Source organism: Thalia democratica, chromosome 2 (assembly GCF_965202585.1).
Source record: "Thalia democratica chromosome 2, ktThaDemo2.hap1.1, whole genome shotgun sequence".
NCBI classification, from domain to species: Eukaryota; Metazoa; Chordata; class Thaliacea; order Salpida; family Salpidae; genus Thalia; species Thalia democratica.
In genome coordinates, this window is record NC_139166.1 from 24,188,129 (window position 1) to 24,208,323 (window position 20,195).

Consider the following 20,195-nt stretch of genomic DNA (forward strand, 5'->3'; position numbering starts at 1 on the left):
AAACTACATAGTTGTTTATAAATACTCTCAAATCCAAAACACGCGATTTCTATTCCACATTCGTAAAATGAAAATTAAAACTAAATAAACACAAATCAAAATTCCCTGTTCTGTTGTTTGCAAAAAAACATATCAAATTAAGCTAAAGTACAAACATTCTAAACTGTTTTTTTTATTATTGTCCATATTAACTCTACTCTTTTCTTATTCACAATTTCTTCCACATAACTATTAAAACTTTCAAAATCTCTGGATTCAAAACTTTATTTTATTAATTTGAGTACTTTTAAATAACCTAACAATATAAATAAGATTTCTTTCAATAAAATAATATATAGTTAAATTTATATCAAGAAATTTAGTAAAAAAAAAACGCAATGCGTGCAAACGGCTAAAATTAAAAAATCGCAATATTATTTTTGATTTAATTAAACTGAAGGCTATTTGTATCTTATTAAGAAAACCTATTTTATGTAAACATATTAAGATGTTGATCATATTGTTTTAGTAATCTTTTTTTTACATATAAATCTTGTTATCAACATTGTATTTTCAACTTTAGACCAGTTATTTTAATTTTTTCTAGTAGCTTTTTATTGTTCTTTTGATTACTTTGTTACTATATGACTTTTAAAATCTTAAATCATGTTACCTTCATATTCTACTGACGGAAGAGCTCAAAATAAACCTCGTTTATTGAATTTTAGCCCTACTATTAACTAAAACCTGATACTTTTGCTTAATTTGATTGTTTTAGTCCAGCTTAAACTACGATTTAGTTGTTGAGATTTTGAACGAATGTAAAAAATTCCCTCTACAACAATTGCGACTACACCTTAAAAATTAAAAAAAATAATTCTTAAATATCTCAAAAATGACCAAAGAAAATATTCTATAAACAAGTTGTTTTTTGCTTCTTAATTAAAAAATGTATTGGATACCCGTAAAAACACTTGTCCATTATATTATACTATTGTTTTTTAATATATAAAAGGTTTATTATTTGACGTTAACTTATAGTTTTAAATCAATTTTTGACAACTTTTTTAAGTAGTTTTAATCTAAAAACCAGTTTTTGGTCACACATACTACTTTTGAAAATTATAGTGCAAGTTATCTTAAAAACTACATCATAATAAGTATCATGATTTAACTCACTAAAAATTGGAACCTTCTAAAAAAGTAGCATTCGAACAGTATTATTCTAGATTTTTTTCCTTTAGAAATAAAAATGAGTAAAAAGAAAAATGTTTTTGAAATTCTTTTTGAGAAATCAGAGAATTCTTTTTAAATATTTATGATCATTTCGTCATTTACAAACGCATATAATCGTACTTGTCTGTTGATCCGGTTCAATAGCCAAAAACTTCCCTCATTTTAAATATAAGATAAACTTCGTGATAAATTCTATTGAAAAAAATTCAAATTATATTTCCAAGCCTCGAAAACAACCTAAAACTTGAATCAAGTAATAAAAACTTTTGTTTTAAAAAACTAAACAAAAAAGCAGAAAATGAGTAAAAACTAGTATATACTGAAACCTAAAGTTAAAAATAACGCTATAAATTTTCATTAATAAAACTATCCTAACTTACTTTATAAGTTGTGTTGTTAATTTTTAAGTTGAAATTTCGGTTTTCAAAGGTAGTCAAAGAAACTTATAGAAAATGCAACGCAACTTTATAATAAAAAAAGCTTTTTATCTCTGGTATAGACCGCATACAAATACTTAAAAACTACTATAAGACTATTATCAATATAAAAAATCCAACTAAAATTTAACCTTTACATATTTTACTTTATTAAGTCCCACGTAAATTTTATTGTTATTTATTTCTAGTTTGTAAATTTTCTTATTGTAAATCAACTAATTTTATAAATAAAGAAGACTTTAAAACTACATTGCTAAAATATGAAGATCTGATAGGTTTAAATTTTTTAGGGAAGGCTTTTTCATTCTAAAAAAAAAGTAAATAGTGCTAACTTTAATAAGAAATCGTTTGTTTAATAAGACTTATTTCTTATTACTCAATAATCCATTCTTTTATTTACTTTAAGAAGCTATAAATTAGAAGAACTGCTTTATTTTATAACTAGTCAGTATTTTAAAGTCTTAATTCATTAGGAATTATCCTTATTACCTTACTTTTGAAAGTATAAAATAAATGGAGAACTAACATTTAGTCAAGTGAATAAAACTTTGAATTAAACTGAAATAGTTTTTTTTAAATGTAATGTCTTAGAAGTAATACTTAAAATACTTTCAACTGCAAAACATTACAAACCAACTAAAGAAGTTTGCTTGTTACACAAAAGTTTCTTACTTTGACCCTTTTCTGTAATTTAAGTACAGATTAAAAAGTAGTTTTTTTTACCGCCATATCAAAATCTTCCAACGAATCACCAGTTGCTGAAGCCGGACTTTTTCACTTTCTTCTTCCCTAGGCTTTCCAGGTACGAGTTGACGGCGTGAAGGTCGTCGTCCTGATCCTTGGCCTTCTTCTCCTCGATCCCCACGTACTTTCCCACCCCCGACCTGTAAACCTTCCTCTCCTCATCCTCGCTCTTCTTCGCCTGCGTCTTCTTCTGACCCGCCTCCCTGTTCCTGTCCTCCTCCCTCAATTTCGCCAGCTCGTCGTCCGCCTCCTGGAACGGGTCGACGAACACCTGGCACTCCTCGATCGTGATATCCTTCTTTGGCCGGTCCGTCTTCCTGTCGGTTTCCACCTGCTCGATCTCGTTTAGGTTTTTCATCCCTCCCACGATCTTGCCGAACACTGTGTGCTTGCGGTTGAGGTGGGGGCAGGAGCGGAACGTGACGAAGAACTGCGACTTGTTCGTGTTTGTGCCGGAATTGGCCATTGACAGCACGCCCCGCTCGCCGTGCTGCAAATTGAAGGCGAACTCGTCTTTGAAAGGGGTCCCCCACAGGGATTCCCCTCCCGTACCGGTGCCCGTTGGGTCGCCGCCCTGCACCATGAAGTTCTTGATCAGGCGGTGGAACTTAGTGCCGTTGTAGTAGCCCTTCTTGCACAACCCAATGAAGTTCTCGCACGTCTTCGGCACGATGTCGCAGTGCAACTCCACGTTCAGCTTGCCAAAGTTCGTTGTCAGGGAAACGTACCCCTTCTTCTTCACGTACGAGTACCTGACCTCGTCGTTGTCCCTAGCCGCTACCTCCGACTTGGTCCTTGGCGTTTGCACGGTGCTGGTGAAGGAGGCGGCAACCATGCCCGTGGTGTGGTTCGTCTTGTTGTACTTGTCCACTTTCACCACTTTCTGCTTGCTGCTGCCGGCCACGTCGCGCAGTATCTTGTCCCCCTTGTACTCCTTCTTCAGCTCCTTCAGAGTCTGGCTCGTCTCGGCGTTGATCGACTTCATGTAGTACTTGGGGTCCTTCTTGGCCAACAAATCCGCGTCGGGCAGCTTCAGGTTGTGTTTGAGGTGGTGGAACTTTTGCAAGTTGAACTTGTCCAGGTTGGTCGGGTCCTGCACAGTGATGATGTCTTGCCTGGTGAACTTGACGTCCGTTATCAAATCCTTCCAGTTTTTCGTCTTCACGTTCAGCTGCTCGATGGCTTCCCGCGAGAACACGTTGCCCGTGGTTGCTATGCAGACGATGCTGCTGTTCTCGTTGAACGTCTTGAACAAAACCGGGCAGTGGTACTTTCCGTCGCCGTTCTTGTGGAACTTGAGCTTGACCAGCTCGGCCAACTTTAACTTCTTGCCCGTGATGGGGTTGGTCTTGTACTTCATGAGCCAGGGCAGGATGTTGCCCTCGTCGAAGACGTGGCCCTCGCGCGAAATGTACGCCTTTTCGATCGGCTGCAGGGATATGCTGCAGCAGTAGTAGGGCAGGCGGCGAAAGTCCGAGTTTTTTTTGGTCTTCTTGTGGCCGCCGTAGTACTTGGACCACTCGTTCCCTGTCACGTACAGTTTGTCGCTTTGGTGTTGGCGTTTTCCCATGGTTTATGCTAAATTATTATCTGAAATATTTTTTTTTACAATACGTATTTACAAACAAGCTCGTTGGTGTGCATATCAACATTTGCAAAGTAATCAACGCATTGAACTAATGTCGTTTCTCTGTGCTAAACTCATAACAAAGTTCTAAAGATTTGTTTTTAACACCGTTAGTTCAATAAATCAAGTACTTTGCAAGTTGTTGTATATTCTTAGATAGCTGTAATTGTTTTTTAAACTTTATATAAGACTAGCATCAGTATTTAAAAATGCAACGAAAAATTAAATGTTTAAATTCTAAATTTTCAATGAAATGAATATTATAAATAAAAAGTTGCATCACTTTCAACTTTTACACAATCTCAAAAAATAGAATAAATAAAAGTACTTTTTTAGATATTCTCATGTAGATGGGAACGAAATAATACAAAACAAAGTTAACAAATTATTTGAAAACTTAACATTATTTTTACTTGTGTAATGTGGCATGACCAGCAAATTCAAAAAAACGCTAAACAAAAAGTTTTAAAGAAGTAGAACTTATCTAAGAATAAGGCGCAAAAATAATTGTTTTCTAAAACAATAATGATAAAACTTTCGAACATGATTTTGAAAAAAAAAAAACATCTAAAAATGATATATACTTAAAGAAAAGAACATTAAAGCTATAGTAATAATATTAGTTTAAAAACCACATTAAAGGAAGAAAATAAAATTATACCTGAATACATTACATAATTCAAAGAAAGGAACATCATAATTACAATAATAATTTTAGTCAGAAAAACACAATTACTGAACAAATTAATAAACAGTGGTAAATACAATTAAAATCAAGAACAACTGATTTTGTACTTAAATAGAAAAAAATTCAAAGTTGATAGAAAAGATTCACATTTACAAAAAAATACTAAAGTTTGTACCTATACTGAGTCATGTAAGCTCTGTAAGCCAACTTCGCCTGCCTGTCAGTCAGCACGACTCTATCGAAAGGAGTGGAGTCGTTGTAACACGAACGAAAAACTCGATTGTAAACCTCCAACGCGACCTCCTTGCCACAGCAAGGGTGCATCGCCGTGAACGACCTGATCGCGCTCTTCTTCACGCAGTGCTTGTGAAACCCGGTAAACTTCTCCAGCAAAACTCCAAGCTTGTTGTTCTTCAGCATGCACTCTCCGCTCAACGAAGCAGCTCTCACCTCGGTGCACATCAGGTGCTCGTGGTTGCCATGGAAATCAACTTCGGCCCTGCAGTCGTCAAAGGCGTGCACCAGCTCATGGGCGATCAGGTATTCAAGCTGCTTGCGGCTCTGGCGCCTGGAAAGGTTGTCAAAGGCTTGAGAGCAGACAACGATGCTTTTCGATTGGCTGATGTAGGCGGCCCTTATGTTTCCCGGCCAATCGCATCTGAGCGCTTTTATGCTGACTCTGCAGCCGTGATCGTCCAAAGCGGTGTTCAGAAGGTCGATGAAAGGTGATTTTGATGAAAGGACATGGCGCAGGTTTTCATGAACTGGATGGTTTGGACATTCCATATAAAAATAAAATAAAAACAAACAAATTCTAGAAGTTTTACAGGGTTGTTGTTTTTTGCAGCAGTTAGTTTTTAAATTGAATAAAAGAGATATGCAAGGCATTTGACAGAACTTATAATAAAATAAAACTTGGGAATAGCAATTTGTCTCCACAACAAAAAGGAATTTGTGTGCATCAAAAGTATAAATGTTTTTTTTATATTATTATGATTCGTGCGCGAAATTTATTTCATTTAGCCTGACTGAGACCATTTAGCCTGACATTTTTTCAAAGTAAGGAAAAAATCCCCTTTAGAAGTCATTTTAGGTATTGGGGGGGTTTTGACTAGTACTATTGTAGTCTCCAACTTCAACCAGCTTTATCTCTAAATATTTTGAGCTTTAAAAATCTGCAAAAAGCAACTCATAGCTAAGTTACAACTCAATTAAATAAAACTAAATTCTGAAAAAGTTGACCTTTTTCAACTTTTTTCAAAATAACTGATTTAGCCTGACTTAGCCTGACGCGCACGAACCCTGATTATACATCATTATTACAGTATGATTGATTACAATCAAGAAATTACAAAAGATTACAAAAGAACTTAAAAATAAGATAAAAACAACGTGGTATAAAAGTACTATACTGAAGTATAAAACTATTATTTACAAATTAAATAAAGTATTTCAGTTAATAAAGTTTAAGATTTAAAAAAATTTTAAGTGGTATTTTTAAAACTTACAAAAAACTAACTTACAAAATAAGAAGCTAAAAACCTCATACTCATTCCTAGATTTAGCATTAAATTCAAAAATCCTTATGGAATATTTAAATTAAATATATTTGTAACTTAAAATTAAAATACAAAAATCGTATAAAATGATTGATTGTAAAACTGTTTTGATTTTTTCAATTGTTTTGAATTCATAACACTTACTATAAGATAAAGGAAACTATTGATGGTAGGAAATGACAGGAGTAGAATGTAAAGAATCATCTTCAATGTCAGTAGTTAAAGTATTAACCCTTCGTTGATAAGTCTTAGTTTTCTTTCTACTGTCAACAGGATTCTTTAAGCATGGTATAATTGCATCATAGATTTTTTCAAATTTGTTAAACTCTTTTGGTCCAAATGGTCTAGGAGAATATCTAGCAGCATTATAAATATTAGCGAGTGTCTTCACATCACTTGTGTGAAGAAAGTTCAAACAGCTAGAACTGTGTGACTTTACAGCCAATAAATGTTCTAGCATGTCTCTATTACTGGGTCGCTTCAGCTTTGAGTCTATATTTGTCAAAAACCTGTCAATATCCTTAAACATGTCAATAGTTCTGAGCCTATACAGATAATTATCGCTTGGATCAACTTTGTTTTCTTTTAACTTTTTGAGTCTAGGGTCTCCAGGTTGCAGTAGGAGAGACGGTTCAAACGTCAGGTTTGCCACATCAGCCAGCTTTTCTTTCACCAGTTTTTCAAGATTCTCAGGAGCTCGGTGGCCAGGCAGATGGGATCGAACAACGTACCTGAATGAGAAACGATGTATCATTCTCTTTATAATGATTGCCATGAAAATGATGCCAAAGCATCCGCACATCAAGGCAAACAAAAACTTCAAGCCTTTGAATTCATCCATTGGATTTGAAGAAGTAGTAGTTGCTTCCATTTTGACTTTTAAAAATATTCTGCAATTAATAAATTTAGCTTTTATTTTAAAATAATATTATTTTAAGTACCTTTAAATTTAAAGAACAACCATTGTACAAAGTCTCATAAAAACATTTTATTGCACAACTGCTCTGTTAATTCAATTATTTATACTGCTTACTAATAGAATATAAAGTGAAATACTTTTAATCTAAAAAATTAATGTACAAAAAAATCAACAGGAAAATCAATAAAATTAACAAAATCTTATAGGAAATCAAATTTCTATTTAAAACAACTTTTTTGTTTAAATTTAAATTTAATGTAAAAAGAAAAGTATCTAAAAATATACAAGTATAAAGTTTATATAATAACTTAAGCACTAAGGCCATGGGGTTTCTACTGGTATTTTAATAGTTGGTTTTATTTTGTAGAGTTTTATTAAAAGCTGTAGGATAATTTATACAGCTTAACAAAGTTCAAAGTATTTAATTAATTGTAATAATTACTAAACAAAACTTAAGTTTTATGTTTGACAATAATTTATTGGGTCTTTTGATAGTGTTGAAAAAATTTTAGAGCTTATAAATACAAAGCTTGTAAATACAAAAAAAAATAGGAATAAATTTTAAAGTTTTACAGACAATATAAAAACTTTAAAAAAACTGTATAAAATAGTTTAATATTTATGATGAAATTTCAATACATAATAACAAGTAATATCAATGTTTAATAAGTTTACTGAAAGGAAACATAAAACACTATGCCTTAACTTAGAGCTTCCCAAAGTGGGACATTTCAGAAATTAAGGGGTACATAACTTGAGCTGCAAAGGGGTCATGAGACCATAATTTAAAACTTACACTAGATATTCTGGAGTTGATGACAAAAAGCAAAAAAAAAGAATTAGGTATACTTAATGGTAGTTTTGAAACTTATACTAGATATTATAGGAAAATTATGGAAATAATTTAGGGAGCACAAAAACATAGATTGAACCTTAAAATGTATATTATTGAGTAATTGATTAAGAGCAAAAAAAGGTATTATATGTATTTAAGGGTAGTTTTTTTTGGAATCGTGTTGGAGGGAGCCATAGCTTTTTTTATTTCTTCAGAGAGGTTCATATTAAGAAAACTTTAGGAAACACTGGTTTTACCTCTTAAAATTTATTAATTAGCTAAGTATTTTAAATAACGACAATAATAATTTCAGAAATTGAAGAGATTATAAGCTTTGAAATTTAAAGTTATTTGTTCAAATTAACTAATACTACTAAACGCTTTATCAATGACTCTAGATTAGACATAAATGCATTAATAATTTCAAAATTGTTTGAATTAAAGTTTTTATTGAATTGACAAATTATGAGGAAAATTTATCAACTAGTTTTAAGAGTTTATTGCAAGTTATAGCCTTTAGTTCAAACAGAAAAAAATAGAATAGTTACCTATATTTTTTTATTCTTGTTTAGTACCAATTACTATATTAAAAAATATAGTCGTAAGTAGAAAGAGGGAGTACAGCAAACAGCTTTGGTCGTGTTGTAAAATTTGCATAGACTTGCATGGTTAAAATGTGTTTTGGCTTCATTTTAAAAACATATAAAGTATTGATTAAAAAAATTCCAACCCAAAAAACTTTTTTTGAATTTTAAAAATTTCCGATTTTTAAACTTAAATAGTAACAAAATAACATACACATGTCCTAAAGTTATAATTTATATCTTAAATGAAAGCTAATACTTGTAAGCATACACTTAAATACATTTCAACTGCTTTTGATTATGGTATCATGATTACAAAAAATATGCATGTTTTGTTTGTAAAATGATAATTTTTGAAAAATTGAAAAGCATAGCAGGTTGTTTAATCTAAATTACTGTATTGTAAAAATAAACTTTATAGTTATACTGACCTATCTAAAGAATTAGTGGTATAACCTTAGTGGTGTGGTACTTTTAGTTTATACAGTATGTATATTAAACGTGTACTTAATGTGATAAATCAGTTGGGTATAAGTTTTAAAAAACTTGAAATAATTATTCAATCTGCATTACAATAAAATAACAAAATACTGTAAGTTTATATTTCTTGTTAAAAAGAAAATACAGTAGTGTATTAAACATTAAGTTGATGATTGTAAAATAAAGAACATTACAAAATAAAACAAACATTGCACTGTATCATTAAGTATTAACATACAGGGTTGTTAATACTTAAGCAACAAAAAAAGACCTTTTCATTTAAAATTTATCTCCTCCTACATTTTTCAAGCAATCTTCTTCAAACTTATACAGTCTAATCTTTATACAATAAAAAAAAACATTACTTTGGACTTTAAAAAAATATAAGTAAAAATACTTTTTTCTTGAATAAAAAGACTTTTTTTTAACTATTATCATAAAACTTTTATTTTTTTACTTGTTTATAAATCATAAGTAACATTTTTTTCTTATAATATAAGGAACATATCCTAAATTGAAGAAGATTGCTTGAAAAATAAAGGAGATAGATTTATAGTGATTTTTAAAATTTCTGAGAAAATTTACCCCAAAAAATTTGTGGTTTATACCTTTGTTTTGGAAACTTTTTAGAAAAATAAAATATATCAAAAGTTAAATGATATTTTTGAATTCTATAAAAACTGGCCTCACTTTTTTTTACAAAAATTAACTTTGGCTCATAAAGCTTTAAGTACAAAGTTAATTTTTGTAAAAAAAAGTGTTGGTCCCCCTCCCCCTATGGCCTTAATAAAACTTAGTAAAGTAGGGCTTAAAATTAATATAGTATATCCCTTATAAATTTATACATGTAACTCTTAACTTATACTTATATTTCAACTTCAAATACTTTATTTGCTATTTTTATACTGCTCACACTTTTGTTCTAATATTTTAAATACATACACCTTAATGCTTTGTTTATAAGTCTTAACATTTATTGGCCTTACCCAGAATTGCTACTCTTTGAGTCAAAAAAACTATCCTGAGTGACCTTAAAATGTCCAGAGATTTTTGTGTTATAAAAATACCTATTCTTTTAATATTTTGATTGTTTATGTATTTTGATCTTATATAATACTATCAATTGTAATACCTAAGTAATTACAACTATTGACCTATTTTATAAATGAATTACCTGTCTTAGAATTTATTATTGCAAGTTTATTGTCCATATGATGGACCTATGCATCAAAACCATCCACTTAAACAGAAAGACACATAACGAAATAAATCAAAAAAAAAATAACACAAAAAGTTCATTTTGTTTAAAAAAAAGATAAAAGCATATTTTAATATAATATAAAACTTATATATTTACATAAAAAGCAAAAATTTTAAACATAAACTTATACTTATTTACGTTTCAATGTAGAAAAATCAACACCAAGTATTTAAATGCATTGACTAACAACAAAAACAAAATCTAAAGCCCCAAGCACATTAGCAATAGACTGGGCAGATAAATAATCATTTAACATATTGAAAAAAACTCATCATTAATCAGAACAGGTGCTGCTTTAAAAATTGAACTATGGACTAAGCTAAATCTCTGAATTAAATCAACAATTGATAAAATTTCTTATTAATTTTACTTACAAATATTTTATTTAAATCATACTTTTTTAACTTTAAGCAAAATTCTTTAACTTTTTCGCAAGAAACTAATTCATTTGGAAGTTTGTTCCATATTTCAACTGATGGATATAAAAAAATAATTATGCCAAGCCTCATTATTGAAATGATGTTTGCATGTAAACTTTTAGCTATTCCCTCTCAGTAAGTAATTAGTTCTATAAAGTTAAAATTTTTTTGTATATTAAATGTAGTTTCACCGTTAATTAGTTTAAAAACAGTAATGAGGTCAAACTAAAGTCTTCTATATTCTATTTGAAAGATTTAATATTAAGTTTTGTTAGTCTATCAAGGTAAGACATATCATACGTATTCTTAAGTACTTCTACACAATAATTATTCTAATACATAATTAGAATAAATATATAGAATAAGAATAAAAAATTTTAAATATCTATTATCATGGAGTAAAAGGGCATTCATCTTGTTTTATTAGTATTTAGTTCAAGCATGATAACCTTTAACTATTTTGATACATTATGTAGTTCTGAATTAAGGTATGCACTATCTCTTTTTGAATTATCTTTTGTAAATTAAGAATATAATGATCTACATCTGCAAAGTTAGATACTTTTAAACTGGTGTTGTTTAATAGATAAAAAAATGAGCAGTGTGTATTATAATGTTCACCAATTTTATTACATAGTCAAATTTTAGCATATTATTACTTTTAAACACAAGCATGAGATAAAAAGTAGAAAAATCAAGCTAGTGTTGCACAGTGATTCTGCAACAAGAAATTTGAAAGAAAAAAAAGGAAAAAATTACGGCCATAAAGATAAGATTCTAGCAAATTTAAAGCTTTAAAACAAACTAAAAAAATCTGTCTGCAACAAAAGTTATGCCAGTTGGCCCAAGGCAAGTTGAAGGACTTTTGCTAAGACCAATTTTAGATGTATTTAAAAATAAATTGGTAAATAAAAAGCTACTCAACATAAACTTATTTTATCATTTTTTTCATAGTTTAAAAAAGGTATTTTAAGGTTTTTTTAGTAACTTAGCCTCCTTTTTTTTGTATAACCAAATACTTACATACATTTTTCAAATGTTTTTTTTAAGATAACTTTATAAGTTTAAGGTACATTCTATAAAAGCAGTGTACTTATTTAAAAATATTTTTTTAAACCAGAATTTGTAGATTTAAAACAAACCAATAAATCAGTCGTTGTGTAAGTGGAAATTATTATTTTTAAAATTCTATACAGCCTTAGCTGACTTGATCTTTGAAAACACCATACAGAACTTATATTTTGGTTAGTAGAACTTTTTAAGGGGCATTAGTTGTCAACAAAGTTTTGAATGTTTCACAGGAACTGAACTTTTATAACATTTTTTTCTATACCAGGGCTAACAAATAAATTTATCTTTGTTATGTTAAAATGTCATTTAAAATTTTATCCAGAAATCTATTATGTTATAATTAACCTAAGTTTTACTTTTTAACTTAATATTAAGATAAATATACAATTCCTCCATTAGTGGTCTAAAAAGGCAGCACTTCTAATATAGGTTTAACTTAAAACTATGATTTCTTTTTTTCAAACTAGTTTAAGAGGCAGCATTAAACAATTAAATTTAAAAATTAAGTAAATATATTATTCATGTAAAACTGGTTTAAAAAGGCTTACAACTTAAGTATAATCTAGGGATAGGGAGTACAGCACATTTTTTAGGTCATATTATAAAATTCATATGAGGACATATGAATTAGATATGTTTTTGCTTCTTTAAAAGAATCTAAAAAAAAGTTTTGCAAAAAAAAAAACTGCTGCCCAAAAGACTAATTTCAACCCCAAAAATCACATAAACTTGAACAGTAATAAAATCACTTATACATGTCCTAGTCTTATAATTTATATCTTAAATGAAATCTATAAGCATACATTTAAAGAAAATTCAACTGCCTTTGATGTAATATGACATCATTACAGTAACCTCTCGCTTATTTAGGCACATTGTGTCCACAGAAAAAATGCGTAAACATACGAGAGATTGTAAAGATACAAGAGGTACCAAATATGCTTACTATAATGGCTGTTTTTTGATATTGCTTTTAGTTAAAAGCAGACTGGGGACTTTCCCACTTTCAAAAATTTGTTTACCTTATTTTTAAATATGAATACAAAAGATAAAACTATACATGCATTAAAAAAAAGGATTTAAATTTATATAAAATAATAATACTTGTAAGAAAATTTTATTAATTCCAATAATAAGTAGATTTTATCTTTATCTTTATTTATATGTGATTTATTTGATACTTTATATTTATATTCTATTCTACTTAGCAAGTTCAATTTGTAGTTAAGCGTTTGTTTACAATTAAAAAATATTGTGGTGTCTATATCAAAATTTGTTTCTATAGCCTTTTACAAAAATATGCATTTAGTGCTGTAATGGATTTCTTCTTTTGAATAAAAATATATAAAATATAAGAAAAATGTTAAATAAAATTGTTTATGTCACTACAACTTTTTTTAACTTGACCTTTGCCCACATAAGGATAAACTTGTCTAGCATTGTATTAAAGACATATTTATGGATTTTTTGAGTAGGAATGAAAATTTATGCCATAAGAATTTGAGGAATTGAATTTTTTTATTTATTAAAAGGCATAAAAGGAGAGGTGTTAAGACACCTAAGCTATAAAGTTCAAAGACATAGAGTACAAAAGGCTTCTTATGAAAGGCACAAACTAAAAGTGCAAAAATGTTGATTTCACTAAAAATCATCCCTTGTGTTTTTTTAAGTATTCACATAAATTTTTGACAAGTCTTCCTAATATTAATTAGGAAATTCCTCTTGTAAGAATTTGAAAGTAATAACAAATAAAAAGTTTTATTTATTTTTAAAGATGTCTTTTTATTTAAGAAAATAAAACTATACAATAAATTTTTGCAATATTAAAAATAATAATTTTTTATTTTCTAAATTTGTTAGAATTCTAAAATGCGTAACTAAACAAGAGTGCGTAAGTCACATAGGCGTAAAGATGCAAGAGGTTACTGTATTACACAAAATATGAAAATTTTGTCTATAAAGTTGTACTTTTTTTCTAATATAAAAAGCAAATTATTTTGCTGTTTTTACTTTTAGCTTATTGTTTTTAAATGTAAGATGTGTTACGTCAGCCAGCTAGAAAGAATATTACTGAAGTAATGTCATTTCAATTGCATGTTGATAAAGATATAAAAAAACATTTTAAATCACTTTCCGCTTTTAGAAATTATGATTACTGAGAGCACCTGTATAAGAGTAAAATATCTAGACCTGTATATTAAAAAAACTGTATGTAAATTTATTAAAGTTAGTGTAATTTTATTGTTTATTATTTTTTTAATTTTAAAAGCTATATTTTAAAACTTAAGAGCATTTTGATAAGAAATCACTATTTTAATTTGTACAAGTAAATGTTTAAACCAATATATAGTTAAGTCAGAACACGGTAGTAAAACTTTTTTTAAACGAGTAAATTTCAATATTTAACATAATGCTTTAGTTGAAGAGTTGTTTTGTTTTCTTTGTTAGTTATCAACAAATTTCGAAAGACTACTAAATGTTAGTATAGATATTTTTATTTATTTTAATTCTTTATCTAATTTTTTAAGTTTTAAGATTATATAATTATTAAGTAACTTACACTTATCTAAATCTAATTTAACAAAATAATCTTTCTATACTAGTAACTTTAAGCTATAAGTTTTAATTAGATTTTATTCAGTTTTTTGTTATAACTTTATTTATTTTTTTATATCTTTTGTTTCAAGTTAAGCATAATGTCTTCCTACATGTTATTACATAAATTTTTACAGATTTTAAACAACTGAAGATCTTGTCTTAAAAAGAGTGAAACATTGTTTTGTTTAATAAAATTGAAAATTTATTATTAATTCTCTAATTTAAAAGCTTTGTATCAAATCCTTTTTAGTTTTAAACTCATACCTTGATTTTTACAAGTTGATCTTATTTTATAGAGTTTTATCTGATTTATCAGACATTTTTAACTGCTTAAAAAAATTCAAAATAACTTTTAGGATATGAGCGATAAAAATCGGTGACCTCAATAGGTTCCTTATGGAAGGTGCAAACTAAAAACCCAAAAAAGACCATTTCACTAAAAATCTATCTCCTCCTTTATTTTTAAAGCAATTTTCTTCAAAATTTGACAGAAAGTGTATTATTAAATTTAAAAAAGATGGGAACTTTTTTAATTTTGAAAAATTATTTTTTTATTAAAAAAACTAGCTTTTATTTTTGTTTATATAATATAAAATATTTATTATTGAATATTTTTTAAATTCAAACATTCAAAGTCTTTTAAACTATAAAAGGAACGTTTCCTGAAAGTTTGAGGTCTGTAGCTCAAAAATAAAGGAGAAGACAGATTTTTAGTGATTTCTTAAATTTCAATAACATTGACTTCAAAATATTTGCGGTCCATATGTTTGAATCGGAAACTTTTTATAAAAATTATATTATCTCAAAAGTTAAATAAGATCTTTTAATTCTATAAAAACTGGCTTGTTGTTTTTTCTTCAAGCTTTCATAAGATCTAATGTTGTTTTTAGTAAAAAATATGTCTTATCCCCCTATGCCCTTAATCAAATAAAATACTTAAAAATATCTCAATAATATAAAAATAACATAGTATCTTTATAAAAATCAATTTTAATGAAATAAAAGGTTTTCAAGTCACAAAAACTAGCCTGTAATTCTAATAAGTTCAATACAAGCCTTTGATTTGCTCAATTAATTCAAGCAATCCTGAATTTTTTTAATTTCAAACTAGTATGAGTTAGCCACAATTTTTCAAAATCTTAAAAATATCCTGTTATTAGGTTGATTACAAATTGGTTATGACAACTTTTATTTGGTGAGCTATTAAAAAACTATTGCACTGCATTTATACCACTGATCACTTAAACATCTTTATCAGTCTTCTTTGTAAATAGAAAAAGTTTGTTTAACAGATAACTTTACAGCAAACTTTAAGAATAGTAAATCAATCAAAACAACTTATTGAAACTTGAGTATGGAGATTTTTATTGTTTGAAAATATTTTTCAATAAAAGCAAAAAATAAACAGATTGTTAATATGTACAAAGTGGCATGTTGTTAGTGGCATTCCACATATTTAAATTTAAAGTTTTTACATTACTTTTTTTTCAAATTATAACAAAAGACAAATTCAAAAAAAATATACAAATTAAACTTAAAAGACTTTTTTCTAACTTACTTATAAACTTTTTTATAACAGACTACAAAGTTTATAAAATTTTTAACAGAACTTAAAAAAAGACAAATGGCTAGTTAATTAATTTGATAGTAATACCCTTTTTGTGTAAATGGAAACTTAATTAAATATATAATAATACAGCTAAAATAGCAAATTAGTTCTGGAAAATATGTTAAAAGGTATATGTGGTGTGGACTCAATAACTGAAAGGTTTTTTTTGTGGATCAAATCCTAGTACCAAATATTTTGAGCAATTTTTTTTTTGTTGTCAATAAACAATATTAACAATTTTTGTTGTTTTGAATAAAAAACTTTACAATCAACCTAATAAATGAAAGCACTAATTTAATGGATTTTGAGAAAAAAACCGAAACAATCGTATTATATGACAGTGAATGAATTAATTCTATGAATTTTCAAGTTTATTAATTTTGTTCATTAAGACAAGTCAATAGAATTAAGATTCTGCATGATAAGTAAAAGATTAAGATTTAGTAATTTTTTTTTTCTTATTTTAATTAAATATGTGAAGTTGGTATCAGCGTAGGGAATTTTTATATGCAAAACTTTCGAAAAAAAAAAATTGGGTGCAGTGAATATTGTGAAGTAATTACACCATTTCATTAAACTGTTTCTTTTGTTATTCTTTCTAAACGGCTAAGCAAACTGTTAACTTTCAATTTAACTAGTATAGTAGTGGCTAATATTTACTTGCATTTAAATTTTATAGTAAATAAATTAAGTTTTGTAGGAAAAATATTATGTAATTAAGTTCTTTAAAATAATGTTGTTTATAGGTTGAAGTGTTGAACTGTTAGTTGTTTTTAAATATCCTTGATTTTCCAGTCATCTTTAAATAGCTTTTTTTTTTAATTATTATGGCTGGATATAAAGAATAACTGGTTTTTTCTTAATAATCTAATTTTTTTATTTTGGGCAACTCATGTAAAAAAAATCTGTTAAATTAGTTTAACTTATTTTGTTCAACAAACCACAAAAACAAATAGAATAAGTAAACGAAACAGAAGGTTTATGAACTATAAATCAAATTAAAAAGAAAACAAATCACACAGTTAACAACTAATTTTATAATGCAATTTCTGCTTGAAAAGAAAATAATAAAAGCTTGTTTATTTTATAACGCTTTATTGTTTTTAAGCAGAAAATTTACGAAACTCCACTACGTGTGACAAACTTTTATCAAAACTATGACGTAACTATAAATTGGTTGTTTTAAGTTTAATTGTTGTCTGGTAAGATACAATAGGTTTCAATTCTAATTATTAAGTTTAAAGTAGGCTAGGCACTTTCTTTCAATTACGGGATTTAAAGTTTAAAGGTAAAAACTATGATTCTATATAAGTTAATTGAATAACTTATTGACTGAAACGGGTGGATTATAAGGGACCGGATAATCGACCGACGGATTAGCGAGGATGCACTTTATTAAAGCTCTAATATATCTAGCAATACATATTAACAATGTTTTTGTGGAATTTATTATAAATTTTACCTTCGAGAATAATAACTTTTTACAGTTACTTACTATATAAAAAAAAATATTAATTTCTAGCAGCTGCCGTAGTGAACTAAACTATTAAATTATATTTAAATGCTTTAAAGAGTTTTAGTTTGTACAAGAAACAGAGATGATCAAAAATAGTAACGCAATAATAAGATGTAACAATAAAATAAAAACATGCATTTAGTATTTAAAAGTACAAATTCTGTATCTTTAGAGACGGAAACGCAATGAATCATGAGGAAAAGGGATACAACAATTTAAAACTTTAGTAATTGTGAATCTTTAGAAAACTAATTTAATGTAGTGTAATATTATATAAAAAAATCATTTGATTTATTTTTATTAGATTTTTAAGTAGCTTTCCAAATATTTTATTAAATGATTTTTATAATATATTTTTATAATAATCAAAAAAAGGTAAGACTAATTTTTTAATAATTTTTTTGTTTTAATCACTTTTAGATGTACATATATTTAATGATTTAAATAATTTTTTTTAACGAGTTAAAATAATAGTAACAAACACTCTAAGTCCTTGTCAAGACATTAAACTGTATGCATGGTGTATAATTTGATAACCGAAAAGTTTTTTCGTACATCATGTCCTTGGATCAAATTTTTTGAGAGCTTAAGGACAGGGTTGCAAGACAAAAACTTATTAACACTAACAAGTAAGAAATTATTTTTTTCAACTTAAAAATTTATGCTCAAGAACGATTTGTTAACCAAATGGATTTAATATCTGGTTAATGGTTTTGTTAAAAACGCTGTAAATAAAATAAAAATACAGTTTCTTCAATAGTTGTAAAGTATACTGCAAAGTGTAGTAGACCATCAGCTTTTTAAAACATTATCTACATTTGTAATAAAAAAGGTTTTTGTTAAAAAATACAGCTATATGTTCAGCGAGTGCTGTTTTTCTTTTTTTTCATTTACGGTTATCTGTTTAACAAACAAAAAAAAAAGTATATTGTTTAGGTATTTTTATAGTTTAACAATAAAAAAATACCTATGAATAACATATTTGTATAAATACTTAGTGCTGATAATCGAAAAAAGTTTTTTAGCTGTAAAGCAATAAACATTTATGTAGAAAAGTCTATACCAATAGTCTAAATATCTTTTATTTGGTTTTTGTGCATTTTGTATACAAAATTGTCTAAAAACAATCTTTAGCACTAAAGAAAAAGTGCTAGAACTTTAAAAACGTTTTTAATATATTAACAACTCAACTGCTATGTAAAAACAGTACACTTATACCGTTTAAATTTAGTTCAACTTCTGTTTTTTGATAAGTTTTAAAATATTTGTTTAAAAAGATTCGATTAAAAATAACTTTTAAAATATTTTTATTTAAAAAAAACTATAGTTTTTTGTAATCTTAATTTAGCATAAAACATAGTAAAACTTTAGTTGCACAGATATTTTTACATATTAGCTATATTGCTTATTATCAATAGTAATAGAATAATATTAATAGCTTAACTAATATTTATTTTTTATAGTTTAATCTAGAAAGCAATACATTTTAGTATATGTGTAGTGTATAAAACTTTAATTCGCAAGCGGTTTTACGAGGTGTGTAGTTTGTTATATCAATTAACAACTTCATATGAACATTTTTTAAAGGTCCAAACAACTACAAAAAAAAGTTTTAAAGATTTATAACAATAATTCAAATTTAGATTCTTAGAAAATAGCTAATTTAGTGATATTGTTTAAGAATGATTACAGACTTTGTACTTTTTTCTATAGAAAAATTTAGTTTAAATAATTTTTCTAATATATTTCAAACACAAGTACTTTTTAACTTACATGTACTTAACTATAAAAGTAATATAATTAAAAAAAATAAAAAGTTAAATTATTTTGTCTTAATTTATGTGAAAGTTATTTAAAAAGCATCTTAATGATTATTTCGCAGTAAAGTGTTATTTTTAGTTGACTACTAGCCCAAGTTATTACTTACAAAACTTTTTAGACGGTTTTAATCAAACTTTAATGTGCTACCAAGTTGATATTCAAACTTTATTATAATTATCAAAATTAAAACTCAAGTTGTTTATTGAATAACTTTAAAATCAAATGTAAATACATGTTTGAAGCAATAAAGCATATGTTGAATAAATATAGGTATGTATTGTATATCAGTAGTGTAGTCAGAATAGTTAGTAGTAAGCTAAAGAGTTGCACATTAAAAGCTATTTTTTATTGCATATCAAAAAAAAAGAGTAAAAAAAATTAAGACTCAGTTTATTTTTGTAAAACTAGTGGTTTAATCAATAGATACCATAGAAAACGTTTGCACTACACTTTCAATCGCAAACTTCTTGTTCGAATCCATATCCAGGGCAGTTGTTTGTAAATACCTACAAAATTAAGTACATTTGATTAAATCTTTAAAAAAATATTTATTAAATGAGTTTTTCTTAGGTCGTAATTTACAAATGTTATTACAAAACAAGCCTTTTAGGTTGCATCACGTTTTTAAACACTAATTTTTATAGTTTTTTAACCTAAATGCTTAAACTCTAAAGACAATGATGCTTTAAAATTTATAAGTCTTTTGTGCAAACTTATATCATTCAAAATTTAGTAAAACATCAATCTTTTAAACAGCGAACTTTTTTAATTTGTAGAAAACTTAGCTCATTTTAAAACTTTATTAAAAAATC

At 27.3% G+C, this 20,195-nt stretch overlaps 3 protein-coding genes across 3 annotated transcripts; all 3 read right to left on the reverse strand.

The window, feature by feature from the left end:
• Positions 1–1,928: 1,928 nt before the first annotated feature.
• LOC145830200 (RING-type E3 ubiquitin-protein ligase PPIL2-like) lies at positions 1,929–3,980 on the reverse strand. The gene has a single exon (XM_082938119.1). It carries the CDS (start codon positions 3,964–3,966, stop codon positions 2,401–2,403), a length of 1,566 nt encoding a protein of 521 aa, XP_082794245.1. The 5' UTR covers positions 3,967–3,980; the 3' UTR covers positions 1,929–2,400.
• A 51-nt stretch (positions 3,981–4,031) lies between these two features.
• Positions 4,032–6,199, reverse strand: LOC145849647 (uncharacterized). Its single transcript, XM_082954649.1, has one exon. It carries the CDS (start codon positions 5,597–5,599, stop codon positions 4,874–4,876), a length of 726 nt encoding a protein of 241 aa, XP_082810775.1. The 5' UTR covers positions 5,600–6,199; the 3' UTR covers positions 4,032–4,873.
• An 8-nt stretch (positions 6,200–6,207) lies between these two features.
• On the reverse strand, positions 6,208–7,150 carry LOC145849648 (lipid transport auxiliary protein 1-like). The gene has a single exon (XM_082954650.1). The coding sequence runs from the start codon at positions 7,139–7,141 to the stop codon at positions 6,431–6,433; it is 711 nt and encodes a 236-aa protein (XP_082810776.1). The 5' UTR covers positions 7,142–7,150; the 3' UTR covers positions 6,208–6,430.
• Positions 7,151–20,195: the final 13,045 nt, after the last annotated feature.

Bases quoted from the DNA above. Each gene is read 5' to 3' on its own strand.
- LOC145849647 (XM_082954649.1), bottom strand. From the start codon at position 5,599: ATGCCTTGCATATCTCTTTTATTCAATTTAAAAACTAACTGCTGCAAA.
- LOC145830200 (XM_082938119.1), bottom strand. From the start codon at position 3,966: ATGGGAAAACGCCAACACCAAAGCGACAAACTGTACGTGACAGGGAAC.
- LOC145849648 (XM_082954650.1), bottom strand. From the start codon at position 7,141: ATGGAAGCAACTACTACTTCTTCAAATCCAATGGATGAATTCAAAGGC.